A 26,443-nucleotide genomic window follows, 5' to 3' on the forward strand; every position below is an offset into this window, starting at 1 on the left:
AGATAATAAAAAATCAGTGTATTTAACACGACCCCAGTTTTATAAAAATGTGTTATGTTTATTTTTTTAAATGTGTTATGTTTAAACATGTATCTATAGTACATGTGTAAAATATATAATTCAGTGCTGTTTCATTATTTTCTTTTATTTTTCTTTGTTTTCATCCTACCATGGTATTATTGTTTTTGTAATGAATGATAATTTCTATAATTTAAAATCTAGAATACCTAGGTTTTGTAAAAACACAATGCAATCATACCAATATTTAATGCTACCAATTCACTGAATTAAGAGACTGGCTGAAAGAAAATATTTTCAAAGACCATCTCCAAGGAGAATATAGGGAAGATAGCTATATAAAATCATTTCTCTCTTTCCACACATAGACATATTCACATATTCACCCAGGACCCCTAGTTATGTATATCTCACAGAGGCAAACTGCAAAGGGAAAGCCATTAAGAGGACTTTAGAGCATAACAAATGATAAGACGCTAGTTCCTTCTATCTTGATAAATTCTAAAATTCCTCTTCCACTTTCTTCAAAATTTCTCATTTTGCCTTGGGATCATTCCAAATCCTGCTCCTTATGAATATATGAATATGCTTTCCCAATGCAGGAACCTACACTTAAATGTCAATGTGGCCCCTTAGCTCTGAAAAGTATACACAATACTTCTATGTTCCCTTTGTCTCCCAAATCAGTGGTTTTAAAATAGATTTCACTCTAGACTGCTGAATTGTCCACACACACAATGAGTGTATGCTTCATCACTGGTGTGTGTCTTTGACTTACTTTTTTCAACCTCAGGTTTCAGCCGTTTATTTTTGATGAGTATTTTTCTTTTGAGGTCATTGGGGGATGGTAAGGGCCTGCCTGGTTCAAGCTAGAGATAAACAGAAAAGGCTGAATTAATGATGTGCTTGTCCAGTTTCATTCCCCGCCCAGGGTGAGCAAGGAGGCCTGTTATACAGCCCAGTATCCACTAGGTGGTAGTCCGCAGTTTTATGTTGTCATTCCCTGACCCCAACCAGCCTACTCCATGCAACTTCACCTTAGACTGTAAACTTGACACCCACAGTCTCCCAGGGACAAGCAGAGGCACTCCACTTTCCCCAGCGGGAGCCGGGTCTGATGTGGGGTGCTGCTGCTGGGGGAAGGGGCTCCTGCTCAACTTCAGGTCTTGCTCTGCTTATGTATCAGGTAAAGTACAAGAGATCATCGTGATAGCTGGGGTCAGAACTGCTTTCCCAGGCAGGAGTCCAGTGCTCCTCTGATCCTCCCATGCGTCGGGCTGTATTAGGAAGCCTGTTTGCTCAGCAGGCTGACATAACCCCTACGCTTGGGATTATGGTTTTGTAGTTTCAGTAAGAGAATCAAGAAGGTGAGTGGTCAATTACTGAAACCTGACCCCTACTGTGGTTTTGTTTGCTTGGATTTATGTATGCAAAGGCAGCGCGTCCTTTCTTCTATCACCTCCGACCCATACAACTGTGCTGTATCTGGTCACCCATTCCCCATTCCCCACGCCTTCAAGTACACACCTACCCACCCTTCCACTCATCCATTTCTTCCATGCGCCCCATTCACTTTTTCAAAAGTAAACTTTATACCACTTACTACATGGAAGGCACCATGCATTCCTAGGTCTGTGTTGCCTCAAACAAAGCTCTTTGCCAAAATTCTGCTTCCTTCTGAAGCCTTCTGTAACTGCTCCATTCCCCAGTGATCTCTCTTGAATCTGGATATTTCTAGTAAGTTTTCAATAGGTCACAAGCCATCTTGTTTTGAAGCGATGGTTTTACCTTTGTGTTCTGTGTCTCCCCAACTGCCCCCCCCCTTAAAACTGAAAGCTTTGCACTTCAGGGAGGTCTTACTGCCACGTGGATCTACTTACACCCCCCACAACACTTTTCATGTATGTGTGTATCACTCTATAAAGAATACAGCCATCTTTCCACAGAAGCAAGCACAAGCACCTCAACCCAATCAGAAAAGTAAACAGAGGGCCTAGGTAAAACAAAAATAAAATTAAAAACAAACAAACAAACAAAAACCAGGGCCAGGCACCTGGGTGGCTCAGTGGTTGAGCATCTATCTGCCTTTGGCTCAGGTTGTGATCCCAAGGTCCTGGGATCTAGATCCGCATCAGCCTCCCTGCAAGGAGTCTGCTTCTCCCTCTGCCTGTGTCTCTACCTCTCTGTGTCTCTCATAAATAAATAAATAAAATTTTAAACACAACTAAAAACAAAAAGACAAAACCAGGGCCCCATTTCTTAGTTTGGATTCCCTCAGAATCAGTGTCTGAGACAAGGATGTGAATATACCCAGGGTTTATTTGGGCAGCAGCGTCAGAAATGTCCATCGGGGGTGGGAAAGTGAGAAAAAGAAGGCAAGCAGCCAACCCCAAGGGGGTGTTATCAGGCAAGTTATCACCCAGGGGGCCGGCCTGTGGTCCTGCTGGGGAGCCTGGCTGGCTGGGCAGGACATGTGTGTTGGCGCTGGGCCTCCTGAGGAGTGAGGGAGCCAGCAGGGAGGGGTGTCAGTTCTCTGGCACTTCTGGCCTGTCTTTCACATATGGGCAGAGCAGGCTCCAGTGACCAGAGCACCTCCCCTCACAGGGAAAGCTGCAAGTGCCAGCAGCAGAATGTCAGGCCAGGGTGCAGGGAGAACAGGGAGTGCTGCGCAGACAGGGGCAGGGAGTGTGTGGCATGGCCTCCGCAGGCTAAAGACAGAGGGTGGGTGCAAAGGATGCAAATATCCTCGTGTCCTAATTTTTCCCCCAGTTTTGTTTGTTTGTTTTTGTTTTTACTACCACAGAGTACTTTATACTTAATCCCATGAGCTCTCTTACTACTCATATCATCTTGTGATGGTGGATCTTTACAGCTTGGAGGTTATGGATCCTTGCAAAAACGTGATGAACTCTCTGGAATAATTATATGCCAAAAAAAATTGTACGCAATGAGAATGAGGTCACAGACCTCACAAAGCCTATCTATGGGCCACAGGTTAGAAGTTCTTTGCTTTATGAAGCAATTAACAGGTGTAAAAATGAAGTGCAAAAAAATGTATGTATAACATTTTTTGAGTATTTTTAAAGATTTTATTTATTTCTTTTAGAAAGAGTGAGTGGGTGCGTGCACAAGCACAGGGCGGTGCAGAGGGGAAGGGATAAGGAGGGGGAAAGAATCCCAAGCCAACTCTGCACTGAGCACAGAGCTTGATAGGGTCTTCAGTCTCACAACCCCAAGATCACAACCTGAGCCAAAACCAAGAATCAGTGTCTACTCAACCCACTGAGCCACCCAGGCGCCACTCCCCACCAAATATTTGTTTTGTTGGGACTTCGGAGCTTGAACTCAAGACTCTTGTGACTTCAATTTAGAGGACTTCTCACAGCAATGGGATCCTATGGGTGCTAACCCTATGTGCACATTTAATTCACCTGGAGGGCTTTTTAAAAAAACACCACACTCAGGCCTTACCCAGAACAATTAACTCAATCTCTAAGTGGGGCCCTGGCAAAGGTTTTTTAAAGATGCTAGATGATACTATCATGCAACCAAGTTGAGAACAACTGCTGAATATAGACTCTTGGCCAGTGGGCATTTTATAAAATTTTAGGACAGAGATCTCAAAAATCATAAAGACCTCAAGACCTTCCAAATTAAACTGAACCAGATGTTTATTTTATGTCTTTCTCTACACATCTGTCTGAAGCACAAAAGCTTTCCATACCAATGAATTTAAATAAATATGAAGATCTTTAGTCCTCTAGCACTACTTGACCCTTTAGAAATGAATTTCAAAACAAATCCATTCAGGTTAGAAATATGGTTTGCTAAAAATACATACTGGATGTGATTCAAGTGCTTGTTTCAACAGGAGATCCCCAAATAGATCTTCACAATATTTGGACATCTTGTACTGTTGATATTTGCTGGAGAGAGAGAGAGAGAACTGGCATTTGTAAATTCAAACATCCATTAACTGTCCAAGAAGAAGAAACATCCATTCCTAGGTGATTAAAAACTCCCACTCTGTAAAATCTACACTTGTCCCCTGGATGCTAAGCGAGATGCTGTTACATACCACAGACTTTAACTGGTATGGTAAAAAGTATATTTTGCCCCCCAAATTAAGTAAACAGAATAAAAATGGCTCTCAAAAAAAAATGGCTCTCAACTCATCAAGTCTGATTTCAAATCTACTGCCATATCTTCCAACTCAGTGGAACTTCAAGCAAGGTATCTTGATCCCTCACCTTTTGTTTAGAGGAAGCATCTCTAATACATATAAAGAGGACTTTTTTTTCCTTTTTTTTTTTTTTTTTTTTTTTTTTGGAGGTTAGAGGGGGTAGTGGTTTGGGATTTTTTTCCCCTTTCTTTTTTGTGTAAGACCAAGTGTCCTTGCCATTTCCCAAAACTATTCAGCTATTTAAAAAGATGTACAGCAGCAGTGGGGAATGAACAGTAGCTACTTAGAGTTAGAACACATCATTATACCTGCAGTGATTTTCAAAGGAGAGAATTACAGGATATTCGGATGTGACAAATGCAGTTTCCTTGATGGCTTGAATAACATCCTTTAAAGATAAAAAGTGTTAATGAGAGAAAAGAGAAAAAAAAAAACAAATTAAGGCACCTGAAGCCATTCCAAGACTATTAATTTCAGAAAGTCAATTCTGGCAATTAAGACTTGGAGAAGCCATTCACCTTGATACCTTTACAGGTGGAGTCCCCCTTGTGGCTGGACTCAAGTGCAGTTAATGGTTGACGACAATTTTTTTTCAAAGCTATCTCGGACTTCTCCAAAATTATGGTGCTATTAACTGACAAGAAATTCATCTTAATGGCATGCTGGCTCCTTGCTCCATTACTTGGTAAGACAGGTTCAAAGCTCATCTTTCTTGCTCAAGAGCAGGTGAAGTTTTGGCTATTTTCATTAATTTGATGAAACTGAATTAATTGTCTCTTATTAGCCTGATGAATCTTGAGGATGGGAGGTGACCAGAGAGGGGTTTCTCCTTGATCAAGCAACATGTGAGGTCAAACAGGAGGTGTTCTGGATGTCCCTCTCTGAACCAAAAGCTCGGCCATTTGAAACAACCTTTGAATGAGCTGAGAATGTCCTTCCCTCAGACAGCTGGCCTTGCTCTCTGCTTCGCTTTAGAAAGCATGATTTCAAACCAATGTTTCTAAAACTGGAGCATATTTGGTAAAAATCCCCAAATTCTTACTGGCTTATAGTTAGCCACAGGGAAAATGCCACCATTCAATTAAATGGAAAAACATTTTACAATAGTCATCTAGGGAAGTCCATTTGAAACAATTATGCCTTGGGTTAGATAATCCTAGAGTATTTTAGTGAGCACTTTCATGGCTAAGGTGGTCCTTTAATTATTCTTGCTTAAAGTTTCTTCCCAGGTGAAAATGCCTGAGACCTTGACTGTCCACTTGAGCTGACCAAGAAATACTCCTGGAGAGAAATTTTTGCTCTCTTCATGGGTTCTCCTTTGCTCACCTCCAGGCTGAGAGGACTTGGCCTTCTTTTCAGGTAAACTTCCTTATTAGTCTCCTTAATTCTCTAAAGAGGACATCAACCTTTCCTGTCAGTTTGGTTGGCTGTGCAAACTCATGGCTTCCCACTTTAATACTCTTGATACTGCTCAGGGAGTGCAATTCTTTCTCAGGGAACATAATCTTGAATTCATTGCTACTCAAAATTCACTAACATCTGGCTAAGAGAAATGGTATGCATGGAGTGTTATGGGTATAGGGCCTAGGCATCTGTTTTAACAAATACCTCTGGTGATTTTCCACATGTAGGCAGAACAATTGCTTTAGGTGTTGCAATAACTATTCTAAATTACACCAAACTGACAGAGACAGATGTATCTGAATATTGTCCAACCACAGAATTTCATTTTTTGACTTGTCTTTTGGCAGGATATCATTGGAGCATAGTGAGGAGCCTTGTAAGAAACCAATCTCCAAACTACATAGAGATCACCAAAAGGCCATTACTTGAAATGCCTGTTTATAAAACTGTAGATGCCTCTCTTTGAGGATCCTTGGGGAAAAGTCTTCTCTCTAGCACCAGGACTGGAAATAACTATGCTTCTTTGGACCAAAGGCCCTATTTCTATTTTATAAATCTTGTGAATCATCATGTTTCCTCCCTCCTTGTGCTGAATTCTAGAAAGTTTGGAGCCCATTTATGGCTTGGCTTGACAGTTTATAGGACTTCTTATAGAGCATTCATAAACTCTAACCTCACTAAACTTAGCTTCTTACTCTTACAGGTGCTATTAATAATCTATTTTATTTTCTGTATTCTATTTATCTTTTTATGCCAATTTGAAGTCCTTCAGAAATAGTGTAAATTGAGCATGAAAACAAAAGATTGTTTCTAAACAGTCTTAAGAGTCAGGGGGAGTCTGGCAGAGAAACCTCATTATATAGCACTGTCACCATTTGAAAGCAGCAGAGTTAAAAAAAGATGGTGCTATTAAGTGGAAAAAACATGTTTCTTGACTTTCAGAAAATGAATAATTTGTTTTCTCCACTTCATCTATCTCTACAATAGTTCAGAAAAAGACTATGGCTATTTTGAACTTACCTTAAAAAGGATATCTGTACACATAGCTTTTCCATGAGTTATTATTGGTTCTTGGTCTTCACCTTTTCCGTCCCAACAGTCAAGTTCAACACATCTAGGCACACAGTGAAATTGCAATATTGAACCCTTACAATAAAATAGTGTATGTGCAAATTAAAAGAAGAGATACCAAAATAAGTTGTTTTTTTTTTTTTTTACAGAAACAGAACATGGATTAAATAACATGATTATTTCATGGAGTATGCAAGTTAAAATCATATTATATTCTTTACCATGTTGATGTCATCAAAAAGGGACTGTCAGAGATAAAGACAGACTTAAGAGATATAACAACCAGTGAGGTTCTGAATGAAATTCCAGTCATGACAAAGCTACAATGAAGGAAATCTGGGGGCAACTGGTAACATCTGAATATGGGTTGGGTTTGATGATGTTAAAGAATAAGTTTTAAAATTTTGTTAGGTGAATAGATAGATAGATAGATAGATAGATAGATAAAACTTTGTTAGGTGAAATGATGTTTCTTCGACCATAAAAGAAAATGTTCTCATTGTGTCAAGTATTCAGAGACAGAAGTAGTGATGTCATTTCTTTAGAGTCTCTCCATACACAAAAAATAGTTATTAAAAAATAAGGTACTGGTTATTGACAACCAAGAAAAAATATCATGTAGCTACATTTCTTATTTTTCATAAGAAAATCATTTTCAATAATCTTTATTCTCAGAGAATGACATTTTAGAACTTTTAACATTAAGTAGAGCCACATTTGCCAATGCTTCAGATCACTAAGAGACTTAGCATAACTTCTTAAAAACATTTTTTTTTTTTTTTGTAATTTAGAGGGGGGGATATCTAAAAATGTATAGTAAAAAATGTTTTTTGGTCCTTAGGAGGATTCTAGAACTTTCTGGGGCAGAGATCTTCTGTTCTTTCTCAAAGGTTACATGACCAGTATAATCAATTAAAGAAGAAAAATGGCCTTTTCATTCTGAATACTACTTCCTGTTTCTTTTAGAGAAAAGCCAATTAAATTGAAGGGCATCATATACAAAAATTTTTAAAAAGAAAATAAAAAAAAGCTGTCCTGAGTCTCTGACCTGCAACCAGCCAGGAGAACCTGTCTGTACATTTCTACTGAAGATTTCCCACCAAACTGTCGGCCAGTGAGATAGGTGTTATGTGAAGAACTGATGAAGTAGTGGGCCAGAGGGTGGTCCATTTCTTGGTAAAGTTCTAAACGATCCAGGAAGACTGGGGCATTTTCATCTGACATCAGATATCTGCAAAACCCATCACTTGATATGAGGCCTAGGGGGAAAAAGAGCAGTTAGTAGACATGTGGCTCTGGAAATACACAACTCACATTTTCTTCATGGAAGTTGAGGCAGCTTCATCAAAGTAAAGACTACTTCTCAGTCTCTTCCCCAAAGACCATCATCCTTCAGAACTTGAACAAAACAACAGAGCTGCACGTTCTAAGTAACCTAATGCATTCCACAAGACAGGTGGTGCTCTGCTTTCTTAAGTAGGATGGCTGAAGCCCATGATTCCCTAAGCTCAGAAGCACAGTTCCAGGAGCTGTGGTGACCAGGGGTCAAGGGAACATTTGTCGGTTCTGCTTCTACCACTCACTCCTTATGTTCTGGGGTCTCAACCTTCTCTTCTCTCAAATGGGGAGAAATACTGGCCACACTTGCTTTCCAGGACTGCCCTGAATGATAAAGAAGAATATTATACGAGAGGGGCTCTTTAAAAAGTGGAAAACAGGGGAGTCTGGGTGGCTCAGTTGGTTAAGCATCCAACTCTTGATCTCAGGTCAGGTCTTGATCTCTGTGTCATGAGTTTGAGCCCCGTGTTGGGCTCAAGAGGAAAACACAACTGTAGGGTGCTATTGTTCTCACTGGAATGGAGAAGGAGTTAGCTCATGCTGGGTTTAAACAATTCATTTCTCCTATTTTATCTATGGAACAGGATATGGGACTGTGAGAAGAATATTCAGTAGTCATTGAAATATGGCCCCAAGAGCCCTTTCTAGTAGGGCAGGTCCCTTGTGGTCTTCTCAGGGGAAGTGATCAATTATTTCTACATCTCCTACCCTGTCAACCATTGACCACCTAAGGTTTCTGTTTTTATTTAAGCATTTGCAAGTTATGAACTGATTTAAAACTTATTAAAAAAGTACAGATGATAGCATAATAAATAACTCAGGACCTAAACCACAGCTTTGTAACATTTTACCTTATTTGCTTTACATTTTTTAGAGGAATACATAACTACAGATGTCTTTGCAGCACCCTGTGTTCCCACCCTCCATTCTCTTGCAGTCCCTCTTTCTACTTCCTTGTAGACGTCCACTTCCTAACTTTTTGTATTTAACATTCTCGAAATGGCTTTGTAACTCTACTACACATGTCCTTATCCAAACAATAGGTAAATATGAATATTTAAAAGCTTTTATAAAAGATATACCACTATTTGCATACACAACTTGCTATTTTTACATTTCCTTAGAACTTATTCAGTTAATATAAATAGCTCTTGTTCATTTATTTTTCCCTGAATATAGTAGAACATATAGTGGTAGTAAGTAGTACTGCAGAATGTAGAGTGGGTCCATCTATAAATACACCAATTTATTGTTCATTATTCTGTTGATGTGTATTTAGGTAATTTCTAATTATAATTAAACATACTACAATAAAAATCTGTGCACCTATCTCCTAGGGCACACACATCCATGCTAAAAGCAAATACTTTTTAAGGCACTGAGACAGATGACGTGATGGAAGAACAGATAAGCCCTTCCTTCACGAAACATATTATGGAAAAGAGAGTAAATAAATTAGCAAATAAATAAAAGTGTAATGTAACATCATGAAAGTGCTAGAAGGAAATAGAAGCAGGGAATGAAGGTGATAAAGAATGACCAGGATGCTGTGTTAGATACATGGCCAGCAAAAGCCCTTCTCAGGTGGTCACATTCATGAGTAGGGAGAGTGCCATATGCACATCTGGGGAAGGTCATCCCAGATAGATGGATCAGCAAATGCAAAGTCCTTGACGCAGGAGTGTGTGACCAAGGGGAGAAGTAGCTAGAAATGAGGCTGGAGAGGAAGCCAAAAGCTCTACCAGTTGAACTTAAGTCTTTGCTAAGTACTGTATGTAGGGAAGCCTTTGGAAGGTTCTCAAGGGTGTAATAACATGATTAAAATTAGTTTTTAAAGGTTTAGTCTGGCTGCTATATGGAGCATAAACTGTAAGGCACTGAGTAGAAAGAAGGAGACTAGTTAGAAGTCATTGGCATTGTCCAGGAAGACATGATGTAGGTAGGCTTGGATAGTCTGATGAAGGTAAAGAGGGTGAAAAGTGATTTATTCAGGACTCATTCTGAGAACAGATCTGGTTGGTTTTGCTGATGCATCAGAAATGATGTGAAAGAATGGAAGCAAGCCAAGGAAGATTCCAAGAATTTTGGCTTGAAAATCTGGGTGAATAGGGAAGTGTGGGTGGCTCAGCAGTTGAGCATCTGCCTTCAGCTCAGGGCGTGGTCCCAATCCAGGGGAGTCCTTCATCAGGCTCCCTGTGAGAAGCCTGCTTCTCCTTCTGCCTGTGTCTCTGCCTCTCTCTCTGTGTCTCTCATGAATAAATAAATAAAATCTTAAGAAAAAAAATAAAGAAAGAAAGAAAATCTGGATGAATAATGGTACCATTTTCCTCGCTGAGAAGGGCACAGGTCTGGGTCAGGGATTATCAAAATATGCTGAACATACACACTTGAAATGCCCATTCAGTATTAAAATGGAGAGTTCTACTGCAGGTCTGTAGTTGAAGTTAGAGGTTAGGAGTGGAGAATTTGAAAGTCATGTGTGTAGAAGAAATTTAAAGCCACTGGCCTGGGTGAGTGCACTTCCTCTGACATCCAGAGCTGGGAACAATACAGGAGATTCTCTGGGGTACATACCTGGAGGTGAAAAGGCTGGGCTGCAGGAGAGGCATATTTTCCACTTTTCCAATTATTGCCAAAATATTCATCAAGATGGTTGGTTGTACCGATTTAAGCTCCACCCCGGAAATTTATAGGAATGCCTTTTGCACCACATTCTCACCCCACTTGATAATGGCAGATTTTGAAATTTGTGTCATTTGTGAAATGGTGAAGCTGATTTTTAGATGTGTCAAGGTAATTTTATAGAATTTAGGACCTGAAAGGACTTTAGAAATAATGAAAGACACACCTCTGTCATAACATTTATCATACTGCCAATGGACTGCTGAGCATTGTCCCTCAACAGATCACAACTGTCTTACTTACTTTTGAATCTCCAGCACTGGGCACAGTGTTTGGCACCTGTCAGCTCTCTATAAACTTAATAAAATGAACGCAGGGGAGCGAAATGAAATACTAGTTGAAAGACTGTACGAACTCTGCTGTGTTACAAGCAAGGAAACGGAGGCCCAGGAATATAGTCCCTTGCCCAAGGTCATACAGTGACAGGATGGCAACAAGAATCAAATCAAATACTGCAAAGTGCTATATTACCTATCAAGCCACTCCTCTGTTCACTTTAATCCCATGCAATGTAGAATAAATAACAATACTCAGAATATTTGTAGAGAGATAAATAAGGAAGCAATCTTGCTGAAAGTAGGTGGTTGGGGCCTTAGCAGGAAGTGTAACTGAACATCTTTGTGACCTGGAAAAATATCAGGGATGGGTCATGTGGTGTGGCAGGCCAGTACATGTAGACACAGGTTTTATGTGGGTCCATAGATTATATAAACCTCTCAGCCACATTCAATGAGATACAAAGAAAGAACTCAGAAACCAGAGGCCATGATACCCATGGGCACATGGAAGAGACAGAACCCAAACCTGAACCTCCCTTCAACTCTTTAGTGGGACACAAGGGTGAGGCTACAGCTCAGGTATCTCTTCCCAGGACTTCCTGTCCAATTATAGCATCATCACCTGTCCCAACCTTTGCAGGTGCCTCCCACTGCTTTGAGACTGACCTTAAATTTCCTCTCCATGCCTTTCCATTGTCAAATATTGGAATGGACAGCACACTGTTTCCAATATATCACTGAAAGAGGCAGATGTTCAGAAGCCCCAATAACTCGCTATATTGATTCATATTTAATTTCCTATCAGTTGCATTTGTATTCCATAACAGAAGTCCAATGATGGGAAGGCTCATCAGGTCATGTATTAAAATTTGCTTGGCAAAACAAAGGGGAGAAAAAGAAGGCACAAACTTTTCTAAGACGTGAAATTCCTTCGAAGATTGCAAACAGACTGGGCATTTTTGCAGTCTGAGCATCATGCAATAGTAAAGGTTGAATATAAGAGTACAATGGGGAAAATATCATTATAATGTGTTTAATAATACAGGAAATTTAACATTCTACCTCAGGCAACATCGGCAAATTCTGATGTAAGGTAAAATTTATACTAGCTTAGAACAGGAAAAACAAAACAAAACAAAAAAAGCAGTCCATTAAAACTCCCTGGCTCTAGGGAACTCCAAAGCATTTAAAGATGCCTTTAACTAAAAATCCTAAGAACGTTCAAAGAAAGTTGCATATAGTCTTTGCTTTTTCATTAATAAAGAAAATTATCTTTTTTTCAATTTTATTACCTTTTTTCTTCAAATCTTCATCAGGCTCATACATCTCGATGATCTGCATTGCCCTTTTTGCATCATAAAATGGGAATAAAATTTCATTCAGTCGAGGGTCTCGCTGATGCTATGATGAGAAAATAACCCCATTTAGGTTGACATTTCTCACCCTTGGGGTATTATATATCACTAAAGTACATAATTTCTAAAATAAAGTATATTTAAAGGATCACATTTATAGTTACAAAGATAGGATTTCACTGTCCTACTCTCTTTCTCCCTAAAATATACTTCAAAAGAGTCCATCTTTGGGAGTGCTTTGTCGGTTTCCCTCACTGAACTGGAGAGAGAATACAGAATATACTTTTTTTTCCCCTCCAAAAGCTAAAGGATACATAAAATGGTGTGCATGTCAATTGTGCTGTCTTCTAGTTCCCATACCATAGGTGAGAGGTTTGGCATAAAAATCTATAAAAAGTGAGGTAAAAAATCTTTGGCAGAGGAAAAAAAAAAGAAAAACAAAAGCAAAAACCAAAAAAAAAAAAAAAAAAAAAAAAAAAAAACCCCAAATAACTCAAATAGTTAATATACTAACTGAAGTGCCAAAAAAGAAAAACAATAGTAACAAAAACAAAAAAATCCCTAAGGTTAAAACAGGCAAACATCTTTTCATTTGTATTATATATATTTTTTACATAGATTTTTACATAAGATTTCTTAGGGAGTCTGCAGGCTTCATTTTCTTGAGTAAATATTTATCAAATCACACCAATTGTAATAATGATGATGACAATCAGCACAAGGATATGTAAAAATTATCGACAATATGAAAATCTGTACTTATCAGTAGTGCAGAAAGTCTTTTTCACTATGAAAAAGTAAATTTCCTTGGTTTGCTCCTCTGGGGAGGAGGAGTCCATGAATAAGGCACTTAGGAAGCTGGTGATGCCATTCTTTTCAAATCAGTACCTGGATGCTCATGGTACCATGAGAGGGACCAGGAGCAATGCTATTTCTGCAGTTCTGCCATCCAAACTTCACAGCAGTGGTGAAAAAAAAATCCAATTTACTAACTCAGCTACAATCTTGTGTGTGTGTGTGTGTGTGTGTGTGTGTGTGTGTGTGTGTGTCTGTATCTGGAGGCAGTGGTCCATGAAACTTCCTTAATGTTCACCGTGAATTGGACCCTGGTCATTCATCAAATCTATAACTTCTATGGAAATAATGGCAGATAAGAAGGTGTGAGCAAAACCTGGTCAACAGGTAGAACCTTGGCAACAATTCTTTACCCAAATATATGCACAGACGTTGAAAAAGAGTACTGAGAAGTGTTTAAGAAACAGTTGTTAAAGGTTCATATGGATTTCCCTTCCCCATTTGTTTTAAAATGAGAGTCTGAAAAGTGGGTAGCACAGAATGAATGCCTTTGGCCAATGCAACACGCACGATGTAATTTCCTCAAGCACTTGTGGCCTAGCCTAGCCTATGCAGGTCCGCCCACCTCTTCACCCATGTAAGAGTGTTAACTCATAAGGAATTGTTATCTTTTTGTCAGTTTATCCCAATGAAGCATGCTTCTGTTGTAATCTAAGAAATTACAGCTCACAACAGCTCACGTCCATGCATGTGCTAGAGCACATATTAACAACAGGCCTTGAAACCATAAAAAAACAAAACTCGTGGAGTTATGCAGAGAGAAACCGTGAGGTGGACCATGGAATGCCAGGCACGTGAAGGCATGCTACAATGTTGTTTATGAAATGGATGGGCATCATGCAACTCTAGAGCCCACTATTCAAGGGGACGACAAGCACCACCCCTCTGGTAAGAATGCATCATTCCAAAGAAACAAACAAATTAACAAACAAACAAAAAACTCTTTCTAGGCACATTTCTTCAACCATCTCTGTAAAATACTATCACGGAAGAAGATGGATATAGTAGGAAAAGGTCCTCTTTAGACCCCATTGCAGTTATGTTCACGGTTGGCCACTGTATTTTCCTTCCTTATTAAAAGTAGGCCTTTTTGATTTAAAGATATACTTGCTGGTAAGAATCTAGGACCCATGGAGATGATGGGGAAAATCCATATGAATTTAAAAAGTGAGAGAAAGAAGAGATTAAGCTTCAGAGGGAAGAAGAGATTAAATCAGGTAAAGGAGGGGGAAGCTAGATGCTCTGATGTGCTCTTTATATGCATATATATATATATGCATGTGAGCCCAATGTGACTTATAATGTAATCTGTTGATGGCAGCAGTGGCATCTCCCGCACCTGGGCATTAAAATGCAGATTCTCAGGCCCCACTAAAGACCTACCAGATCTGATTCTCTGGGGTGGAACCCATGAATCTGTGTTTAAGCAAGCTTTCCAGGTGATTCTGATGTGTTCAAGTTTAAGAAACACTGCTCTAACATGTAAAAGTATGCACGTTGCAAATCAGTAAAAGAACAAAAACAAAAACAAAACAACAACCAACCAAACCCCAAAACCTAAGTCCTGCAAGGACAGAATGCTAAATGTTTGAGATGTCCTAGTTAAAGTCCATTAATGTTTAGTCTCAGGGCATGATATTCACTAGAACATCCTGCCTATCAGAAGCAAAAGCCAGGAAAACAAGTCCTAAAATGGATGTATCATAATCTCCTAATTGTACATTTGCAGCAAATAAGCACTAAAAGGAGACAGTATGAAACTGCATTTGTCTTTGCATCACTCCACCAGATTAGCATAACCTTTGCTTCACTAAAATTTTCATGTTTCAAAAAGGAAGCACAGTACAATCTGGATAATCCAAAAGTAAGGAAGCAGATAAGAAGATTTGCATCAGAGTCACAAAACTATAATTTTTACATGAAAAAAAAAAAAACAAGAGAAAAAGGATAGCTTCCAGGTGACCTCAGAGTAATAAGATTGCAGAAGGGTCCCACATGGATGTAAGCACAGTGGGGCAAATGTCTCATAACTCTGAGGGATCACTGGTTTTCAGTGGGGAAAGCAATGTACCTACGACATTCCCCGCTGGATGTCCAGAGCTTTGTCAAGTGAGATCTAAACAGCTTCTGAAAATAGGTCAAAGAACTGTACCCACATGAATGAAGAGACAATGGCCATTATTCCATTATTATGTCCTTACTCTTATTGAGAAGAGGCATCAACTGACTTTAACCCTAAGAATGGGAGATATGTTGGCAAAAAATATTCAGAAGAAATATAAAGAAGATAAAGGAATAATTTGTAAGAGTAGGCTTACCTGTAAGACTAAATACCTCCTTCTCTTTCTATGTCTATGTATTAAAAAATAAAGATATTATAAATGGAAAAAGATAGGCCCTTTCCTATATTCACCTGCAAAATAAAATAAATAAATAAATAAATAGGTCTAACCCTAATGTGATCATATAATGTGTGTGAGGTGGGGAGAGATCACTAGCCACAAGAAAATAAAGCAAATTCTGGATTATTCTAAGACCTTTCTCCTCTTTTTCTCCCCTTGATCTATCTCTCCAGCCCTCCATGCATTTCCCAATTCTGTGGGCCCTCCCCCTCAGTTATCATTGTGAGAGAATGAAGCTAAAACTGAAATCAATTTAGCTTCTCCATGGAAACGGGGAAAGAAATTAACTGAGGCCCAGGGACATTAAGTAGCCCCACCACAGACAAAGAACTGAGTTGAAGGCAATTATCTAACCACATGGCAGCTCACAGTGAGTGCTTCTACTAGCTTCCCAGACTCTGGTTTACTATTTTCATAAAATAGGAAGAAGACAAGTTTCGCTTGGTCCACTGATGAGACAAAAAGGCATAGCTGTGGCAAAATTTTAGATCCAAGTGGTGGATTTCCATGAGTAAATCCATTATGGAGAATAACAGAAGGTATATGATGCTGTCACATTCTTCCCATCCACACTAAGTATTCCAAGGAGAAATGCAGGTAATCCAGTAGGACAGTGTTTCGCAAACTTTAATGCGCAGCTCAGTCACCTGGAGATGTCATTAAATGTAGATAGATTCCCAGTCAGTAGGTCTAGAGTGAGACCCAAGATTCTACATTTCTAACAAGTTCCCACAGAATGCTGATGCTGCTGGTCCATGGTCACACTTTGGGGAACAATGAATAAAGAGATACTGAGAAGCAGATGAGCAGCAGGTCTAAAGCTACTAGTGAAAAGCTAGTAAGTGTTGATGACATGGATAGGAAGGAGGTGGTACAAATCTCTACATGGTGACCAAGATAGTAAATGGCCAGTAGTCTCTCCTCTCATTCCAGCTTCCTGAAGATAGACATAAGTATACTGAACATAAAATTTAACCTAAAGAGCAAAAAGATTTCCAAGCTGGGAAGTGGTAGGAGGCAGCATGACTTTTTTCCCCCTATTATTTATTCTAACTTGTTAATGTTTGTGTACATGTGTCTATTGATTTTTGCTTCAATTATTTTTCTGGTTACTTTGCTTAACTTTCATTCAAAGAGTTCTTCAGTCAATAGTTTTTGAGAGTTAGAGTATTTAATCATCATCTGCAAATGATCGATGAGTAGGACCTTGTCCCTTCGTATTCACGAGACTCATTTACTTTTCCTGCCTTATTGCATAATCTAGGCTTCTAACACAATGTTGAACTCTAGGTTGCTGACATTATGTAGCTAAGGCATTTTGCAAATGTTTAGATCTAAGCTTTTGGAGCCATACACCTTTACATTGCAATGCCAGCTTCCTTCTCAAGTGAACGCTGTCTCCTTTCATTATGGGCTTCAAAGGTGCTATGCCTAAAGCGTCTTCTGCTTTTGGAGAAGGAGAAGAGCCACTGTAGGACTTAAAAGAGAGAGTACAGGAGCTGGAAGAATGTTTTCTAAGTTTGACAAACTTCTTCAAGGATGCACTCAGATTTCTATCTAGTCTTTCCAATTCAGTTTGCTATGACAGAAAAGGGAGAGATTCAGGCAAGTTGATGAAAAGTAAAGGCTGTACACTTTCCTGGACCATCTTGCAGTCTCTATGATCTAAAGAAATCAAGAATCACACTGATTCCATCTGTCCCACCCCGGAAGTAAAGATGCTTCTTTACCATGAATGAGAAGCCAAGCAGAAAATATAAAAGCAAATGAGTGCTACTGGCGATTGTGATAATGATGTATAAAAGCTATCAAATAATAAGTATTTGAAGAAATAATTTGGATGGCAGAGCAAGAGTATGGGTGATTGTATCTTTTAAAAATTAAATGTTATGTCGTAGACTTATAAAAATTATAAGTGATAATTGGGTAGGTTTACAAAAACAACCCATAAGAGGAAAGGCACGGGATAAGAGCCCATGAACACCAGATCTAGCCTCAAGACTTCAGAATTATTTCTTTATTTCACGGTGACATATATAGTAAGAGCTTTGTCATGCTTAATAGATGCTTGGGTGCCAGCTTCATCTCAGAGTGTGCAAGAGACCTTGTTTTTAGGAAGTAGCAAACTAACAATGTAGATTTTTCTCTGTGCCTCCCAAGGGTCTTCCCTCTTTAGTAAAAAGCAGATTTTCCTGCCCATCGCACCAAAATTTAAGATAATCAGTGACCCCAAATGCATGAAGAAGCTGAAGAAAATAAAACAATAAATCTTAAAAATAAAGAAGAAGAGTAGGAAGGAGTCAAGGAAACAAAGTAAGGCAACTTAACTTCTGAGTAATGGTGCCACTGGAATGTGGATAATATCTGGGTAAAGATTATAAACATAGTATTCGCATGACCAAAAACTAGTGGGGTGGAAAACTTGAAATGTTTTCAAGTAAAATAAATACTGTATTGTACTGAAAAGTTTATTAAAAGTGAAGGCATCTGTGCTGATAAATGGAGTCGCTAGTCTTCCCTGCATAAGGGCTTTTAGGCTCTCATTATTATAGCTTTGTAAGGGCTTTGGCAAAGATGTGATATGTTCCTACAAACTGGCAAATCATATCTCCCTGTTGCCTGTTTTTTGGGTCAATGCCTCATGTGTAGGATAATACTCTCTTCAAATGTTTTCTCTTGGTATGGTATAACAGTTAAATTATATTAAAAATTGTTTTGAAACAAAAATACATTGTCAATTCCACTAATGTGTTAGAAAAAAAGTAAATCTCCCATTTTGGATTAGCAAGAGCTTCAATGGGTTTCACTGAACAGAACATTCTTTTGTGTGTGTAAAGAGAAAAAAGTAAATTTTAGTTGTAACAAAAGTTGCAAACTTTATGTGTTCGAAAATATTTTTCTCTTCTGTGTAAGCAAATGTTGTCAACCAGTTTTGGTTGTTTAGTGGATCATATTCTAAAATGAGCCCTAAGCGTGTTATAAAAATAAAATGTAAAAATTTATCCTTCAATCTAATTGGCCTAATATGTACTGTATTTTCACCCAGGAACTCCTCTGTTGTGCTTGATGTCAAAATATTCTCTTGGAACCTACACATTGTTCTTACATGCAATCCATTAAAAGACAAAAAATAAAGTTTCCCAGTCCATGCAAAAGTATGAGAAAAAGTTAGCAATGGAGAATCCAACTATAGTATGGTAATTTCAATCCATTCTCTGTTTAATGAAATCAATAGGAGAGAAAAAAAATTACCTTAAATATCATCTTGCAAAAACATAGACACATTTAATTAAATGGATATATTATAAAATTCACACGCACACATAGAACCAGAGCTATACATCACAGCAAGAAAACCAACAAAAAAAAAGCAGTGTGCAAAGCCAATGTGTAGGAAGTGCATGAACACACAGGAGCAGCAGCTGATTTTTGCACCTGGTAAAGAAAGCCATATGGAAAGATCAGCAGGTCAGAAGCAAAGCAAGTAGGGCATATGATGCGGGCATGCAATGGGGAACACTGGAAGAGGCAAGCCACTGCACACAGACTTTATGGAGTTAATGTATGAAAAAGCTTACTTCATTTAGAAAGCTCACTAATTGGTCTACCGTTAAATAATCAGTTTTGTCTCCATTGCTGAAAAGAAATTTATTAGAAAAAGTAAGTTTTTGTATATGATGCTACAGTAGGTACGATTTACATGTTGACATTTGTTGATGATAATGCTAAACTTATCTTCTAACCCTGAAGTAGTGGTGCATTCTTAAAATGGCCAGAGACTGTACGAAAAACAAAAACAAAAACAAAAACAAAAAACAACCCAACAACAAGAGAAAGAAAACACTCCCGCTAGCTCACAGAACATGTCTGCAGTTCTCTAGTATTATGAAAAGCCATTATTTTAAATACAACATGTAAGTCATCCATTTGAAATAACTGGGATGAATGAACTTTTCAACAACATAATAACATTCCAAATTGAATCTAGTTAGTTCACATAATGGGTTAATACCTAAAGGAGCAGGTTAAAATTATAGGTAGTTAGTAAAGCCAATGCAAGGGGGAAAAAATTGTTCCAGGTGCTGCCATTAATTTTTGTAAAAGTTTCTCGAAATCTCCGAGTGAACTTTTACAGTGATAAACTAAGGGGTGAAAATGTAACCCTAGCTACATAATCCTAGAGACTCTCAACCTACTATATTAAAACATTATGACAAAAATGTTTTAAAAATCTAAAATGACAACAATATGACATTTTCTTTTAAGTAGAACTTACATTTTTTTAAAAAGATCCTCTATATCTGTCCGAGGACAAATCTTTTGTGTCAGTTCATAGAACTTCTCATAAGTAAATGCTGCAGGCTCAATTTCATCATTCTGTAAAGAGCAAAGAGTGTCATAACACATGCAACATTTTTCTCCTTGGAGGGAAAGAATCGACAGGATCATGAAGCAAAGCAATGACTACCGGTGATCCCAGGGCCCCCATTTCAGATTCTTACTGATAGAAGCCAGAAGGCCAATTCCAGCTGTAGCCAGGCCATCCCGCCAGCACACGGCACGTGTAAATGGGTGTTTCTGGTTACCATGCAGCCAGGACTTGTGTGTTCAAACACTGACTACAGCTGGGTTTGCTCTGGGAAACACCCCGTAAAATAAATATAAAGAAACATTTCCTCTTTCTCTCCTTGAGGGAGAAAAGCAAGTGCCTGCCTAAAGGATGCTGAATAAATCAAACCTAGTGTTTACTTAGGCTCATCTTGTGAATTTTCACAAGATCACATGAAGGGGCTCAGGATGACCACATACAATTTTACTTTTCACACTTTAGTTTGTATTTCAAATTGGATTTGTTAAAGTAGTAACAGGCCTAAATATTTTTTGTAGTCAATAAGTTAATTTCAATTATCCTAGGTCCAAAGGGCCAGGTACACAAATGGTTTGTGTAGGGAGGGGTGCTTTATAAAATATCTCACAGCCATCTTGAAGAACAGGATTTATTAGCTAATTATTCAGGCTCACACTGTGTTTGGTCAAGGCAAGGTGGATGGGCTTCTCTAAAATAAGCTTTCTGGGGGCACCTGGGCATTCAGCCAGCTGGGCATCTGACTCATGACTTTGGTTCAGATCATGATTTTAGAGTCATGAGATCGAGCCCAGCATCTGGCTCTGTGCTGGGCATGGAGCCTGCTTGAGATTCTCTCTCCCTCTGCACGCCACCCCCGCTCCCCCACGTTCTCTCTCTCTCTCTCTCTCTCTCTCTCAAAAAATAAGATAAAATAAACCTTCCACAAGCTGTGTAAAAGAGCAAACTGGCTATCATTTCCTTTCCCTAATAAAGTTGATAAAAACATTGTGAAGTACATTATTTGAATTTAAGAACATTTAGTTTAAAATGCTCAGAAAATAAAAGACAGGCAGGCAGGAGAAGAAGAAGGGAAAGTTATCTGTACTTTATGAGATTGAATCCAGTTTTGAATCAAAATGACAGCAGTTTAGAATAAAAAATCTGGCTTATTACGTATGAGAACATAAATAGACAAAGTCATTTAGAAACACATGATTAAATGAATAGATACCTTTCCACTGGGAAGACCTAACTCCTTGAGTGCTTGAAAGATCACTTTTTCTGTTTTCCCCGACGCAAACGTTCTAGTAATACTAGGGCAGAAAAGAAAACAAACAAACAAAAAGCCAAGTTATTGTTGATTCTGTTTTCTCTGAGGCAAAACTCCAAGTAATACTCAGATGGTAGGATGGCAGGGAGAGAAAGGGAAAGGAAGTAGAATTTAGTTTTCATTTCTAGGTATTTTTTTATTTCCCTAACTAGCTCCTGCAATATTCCTCTGGTTATACTCGAGAGGCAACTTGATTCTCAGATGACTGTCCCCCTGGGTGGACACAAGAAGCCCTGGAGATCCTGCTGGACAAAAACAATGATACACTTTGATCCTACCAAATAACTTTCTCTGGAAAAAGGAACATGGCAGATGGGACAGGTCTAGAATAAAACCTCATGTTGACACTATCTAGGCTTGGGGGAAAAAAAAGTTTCCTCAGAGTTCAGCCTCTGCCTAAAATGGCTCTTTATAGCTTGTTTTCATACTTACTACAGCTGACATCCAACATCAGACATATTTTTTAAAATTTTAAAAAGATTTTATTTATTTATTTGAGAGATAAATAGAGAGGAGCATGAATGGGGGTGCTTAGAGGGAGAGGGAGAAGCAGACTCCTTGCTGAGGGGAGCTCTACATGGGGCTCAATCTCAGGACCCTGAGATCATGACCTGAGCCAAAGTAAGACGCTTAACCAACTGAGCCACCCAGGTGCCCTTAAATTTTTCTTGAGCTAACTAAGCACCCTCGAGCTACTCTGAAATGCCAGCTACAACAAAGATTAGGGAGTTGATGAAGAAAGGGGTAGATGAGGTGGGAAGGGGAGCTAGGGGAACATTTGCTCAATGTTTCAATAGAATCTTGGTACTACCCTGACACATGGCATTTCTGAATAATGGTGTTCCCTTTATCTTGTATGGTGTGCATCAAGGCTGCTAAAATGAGTACTACCTTAATAAGCATATTTCCTGCTTATGACAAATACACTGGTGACACCCAGAATGACCTATTGAGAGGAGCTGGTGTCCTAGATTCATGTTGGTCCTGAGCTGTGCTTTAGCCAACCAAAGGAACCTTCATTCATTCTGTGGCTGGAAGCCCAGGTAATCTATCACTGTAATAACTGAAACTCTAATTTCAAAAGTCCAGCCTCGACCTGAGGATAGAGCTGTTTCATGTGGGAAGCGTGGCCTTCTCCATGAGCACAATGGGCTTTGTAACAGCACCTCCCAACACGCAACCCTGTCATGCGCTCGTTATTCATGTTAAGTGGAGGCCAGCTCCAACTGTAAGCACGGAGAGCCAATTATTCTTGATGAGTGGGAGAAAGCACCTCTACAACTGCAGAGTATAACTTCCCCAAATAGATTGGGAAGAACGAACTTTAAGTCAAAGAATTGTTATGTGTTCATTCAAAGCTTTATGGTTTTATACTTGGTCCAAGAATACTCTTGAGAAGTACATTTTTAAGGGCACTTTACACAGTGGCATTCAATTCTACGGAGGCCCAAAGATTCCCTTGAACAAATCTATGGACGTGGTTGCACATATGTGTTTGACATTAAGTAAACCAGTTTCCAGTGTTGAGGGTGTTATGTTCACATTTTCCCACTTCCCTAGAGTTCACAGAATTTGTATACACTAAATTGGTTTGAGAAGCAATTTATCTGACCTTTATAAAACAGGGGAAAGTAGCTATTCAGTGTTCTCTCTCTCTTTTTTTTTTTTTTAAATTATGTGTTAATGTGAGAGCTACAGGTGCCAGCATCCCCACATTTGGGATGCCTGGCAGAAGGAAACTGCTTGCCTAGCAATCTCAGGGGTATCTCGGCAAACCTGAGCTTTGGTTAGGTTTGGAGACGCATGAGAAATGAGATGAAAACTGATCGATGTGGTCATGAATGTAGCAGGTACAGGGCCTGAGCCCTTCTGAAACAGTAGCAGGGTGTGGGGTAGAGGGAGAGGAGGGAAGGGAGGAAGGGAAGAGTGTATAGGAATAGAAGTTTTTGGCTAAGAGCTTGCTGAAGTGCCAAGAAAGAAACAGGGAGTAGGAGGAGGAGATGCAAGCATTTGCTTGCATGGGGTGGGGAGAGCAAATAAAGAGATTGAGAGAGAAAGAAAAAAATAGGGTGTCCATTCCCAGGAGAGAGGAAAATCCCCGTAGGAATCTATCAGTGAAGGCAGAGTCAGAGCCCAACAACATGATTGTGCAAAAAACAGAGGCAAGAGGTGGCATTATGGCCAGAGGGGTTTGTTCTCTGGCCCCTCCTTCCTGAGGGGGCTTGGGTTGGGCAATGTCACTGCAGGTTTGCCCACCTCATTCTCAAGGAGACCAAGCCCAGGATGGAAAATAGGAGAAAGGAAGTTGAGTAAGAGTAAGGCCATTGCCCTGGTCTATCTAACAAAGTGCCTTTATTGCCTTTGCTCCAGACAGCTATCAGACAGCTTGGGCCTTAAAATGGATTCCCTTAGGGGGGTTGTGAGGCAAAGGGGAATTCTTGGGAGTTTCCAGTTAGAGGCCCAGAAGAATGCCCTTTAACAGGGTCCTGAGAGAAACACATTTATCAAAGCCTGGGGAGACTTTAGACACCTTCATAGGCATATCATGGGAGACTACTTATAAAGGACAGTGATTTATTCAACTCTCTATATACAGCCCCATGCCAGCAGGGTATAGGGTAGAACTCAATGAGTTTTTGTTGGATCAAAATAAACCACCTTCCCCTAAAGAAATGCTATGAAAGCAAATACCCTTGAGTGAAGCCCAATCCTTCTGGAGTCCTGGTTCAATTCTATGTTCCTATAGACTTTATAGGTAACTAAGAGAGCAATGATGCTAGACACCAAGTAGGTCTCATTCTTTCTTTGCCCTCAATAGGCCTATGATCCATTCGGTGGTTTTAACACCAACTTCTGAATCACTCAGGGAGGAATCAGGCAGTGATGCCTCAGGAGAGTCCTATCCCCTCTGTAGACAAACCAAGCTTTTGGGACGTAGATGGATTACATAGGAGCTGGGCTGCCATGCCCATACCTGAAGCTCTCAGCCTTCTTTAATACAATGGCCTCCTTTAAGACTACTCCCAACCAGAGCCTGCTATTATTGTCTGGCTACCATATCTCAGCTCTCTAGCCACTGGTTTCAACTCCAGGTTACAAGGGAGGAAATGGCAAAGGAAAGAGTGACTTTCAAACTTTGGTCTGGGTGGGAAAATAAACGGAGTGCAAGTTTGGAAGTTTGAGAGAAAGGGAGTCTGCATAAGACTATATACATGGAAAGGAAAAAGGGAGGTAAAGACTAAGACTTTCTTCATTAATCATCCCTGAAACTTCCTGGATATTAAATTTCAGCTAATACTCAAGAGCAGGGGCCATTCCCAAGCTATGTAATGACTATGAAGCCAGATCCCTTTAAACAGTATGTGCACAATACTAATAGTTTCCATTTTAAGAACTCCAGAATGATAGTGATGAAATGACATTTTAAAAGTGTTTACTCTTAATATCCATTAAAACATTCAGAACAATTTCCACCTAGCTCTTGGCAAGCTCATCTACCAGGAGATTCATCCGCTTTCCTCTGGCTTGGTATCAATTCTCCATCAACTCTGAACAAACTGCCCCCGAATCACAGATGTCTTGTGTCAAACACCTGTTAATACTGGCAGGCACCAAAGAGTTTATGTCAAGGAGAACTAAAGAAAATGACAAAAGGATGGTAATAATTTTGTATGTGAACATACCGATAAGGATCTTTGAAACCATAAAAGACTTCTAAGCTTGTCTAACAATGGCTTGATTAGAATACATATAAATGAAACCAAAATTGCCAGTTAGACGTGCTTTGCTTTGATTGCGATCTATGTGTTTTTACTTTGTCTATTGCCTGAACCTTATCTTGGAAGAAAAAGGACAGTAAGGTATGTAAAAACAGATCCAATATAAATTTCTATTCTCCACACTGCTGTGTTAAGTTTGGACTTATTACTTCAATATAGATTTTAAAGAAAAATATACTATATGTTGGGTAGTAGCTGTAGGATGCTAGGATATATTAAAATAGTTGTCCTGCCATTGCTCAATAGAACAAAGGATTTGCAAAAAAATAAGGATCACTGTAAAGTATCTTTGCATACTGGATAACAATTATCAGTCAAGGGTTTTAACAAGGTGTTTTTGGCTTTTGTTTTTTTAAAAAGCTCTACCTTTTTTTTTTTTTTCTAAAGCAGACAGAATGTTGATTTGCTAGAAAGCTAATAAAAAGGAGAATCCTACATGCAGATCTATAAAGACCACAACAAATGCATGAGGTCTATAACTTGGTAAGCCCTCAATAAAAAGTTAAGCAAAAATACGGCCCATGGTCTTCTTCTTTATGATTTGTATGCTTTCAATTTTCTCATTGATATTTAATTCTGTCATATGGATTATGCTTTTTAAAAATATTTTATTTATTCATGAGACACACACACACAAACACACACACACACACAGAGGCAGAGACACAGAGGCAGAGACACAGGCAGAGGGAGAAGCAGGCTCCATGCAGGGAGCCCAATGTGGGACTTGATCCTGGGACTCCAGGATCACAACCTGAGCTGAAGGCAGATGCTCAACCGCTGAGCCACCCAGGCGTCCCTGTCATATGGATTATTACAGAGCATGAAATTAAGAAAAATGATGACTTCTAGGACACTTCTGTTAAAGATTTTATGTATTTGGGCAGCCCGGGTGGCTCAGTGGTTTAGTGCCACCTTCAGCCCAGGCCCTGATCCTGGAGACCCAGGAACAAGTCCCACGTCGGGCTCCCTGCATGGAGCCTGCTTCCTCCCTCTGCCTGCGTCTCTGCCTCTCATTCATTCTCTCCCTCTCCCTGTCTTTCATTAATAAATAAAATCTAAAAAAAAAAAAAAAAAGATTTTATGTATTTGAGAGCAAGAGAGCACAAGCAGGGAGAAAGGCCAGGGGAACAGGAGAAGCAGGCTCCCCACTGAGCAGGGAGCCTAAGGTGGGGCTCAATCCCAAGACCCTGGGATCATGACCTGTGCTGAAGGCAGATGCTTAACTGACTGAACCACCCAGGTGCTCCTAGGACAATTCTATTAAATGTGAAAAGAATAATTTTGAGAGAGTATGAAGATAATTTCCTAGGGGGATCCCTGGGTGGCGCAGCGGTTTAGCGCCTGCCTTTGGCCCAGGGCGCGATCCTGGAGACCCGGGATTGAATCCCACGTCGGGC

At 39.4% G+C, this 26,443-nt stretch overlaps 1 protein-coding gene across 14 annotated transcripts in view; it reads right to left on the reverse strand.

Annotated features, from left to right (window-relative positions):
- Positions 1-26,443, reverse strand: part of PLCB4 (phospholipase C beta 4) — a 422,433-nt gene that overhangs the window by 78,151 nt on the left and 317,839 nt on the right. For all 14 annotated transcript variants that reach the window (XM_049100261.1, XM_049100262.1, XM_049100260.1 and 11 more), the window contains 9 exons: positions 21,166-21,247; positions 19,863-19,963; positions 19,165-19,222; positions 12,267-12,375; positions 7,725-7,935; positions 6,626-6,719; positions 4,510-4,589; positions 3,860-3,944; positions 797-887 (listed from right to left, as the gene is read on the reverse strand). In XM_049100261.1, the coding sequence (XP_048956218.1) occupies positions 797-887; positions 3,860-3,944; positions 4,510-4,589; positions 6,626-6,719; positions 7,725-7,935; positions 12,267-12,375; positions 19,165-19,222; positions 19,863-19,963; positions 21,166-21,247 (911 nt within the window). The remainder of the gene's footprint in view (positions 1-796; positions 888-3,859; positions 3,945-4,509; positions 4,590-6,625; positions 6,720-7,724; positions 7,936-12,266; positions 12,376-19,164; positions 19,223-19,862; positions 19,964-21,165; positions 21,248-26,443) is intronic.

The sequence above is a fragment of the Canis lupus genome, chromosome 24 (genome assembly GCF_003254725.2).
Source record: "Canis lupus dingo isolate Sandy chromosome 24, ASM325472v2, whole genome shotgun sequence".
Taxonomy (NCBI): Eukaryota; Metazoa; Chordata; class Mammalia; order Carnivora; family Canidae; genus Canis; species Canis lupus.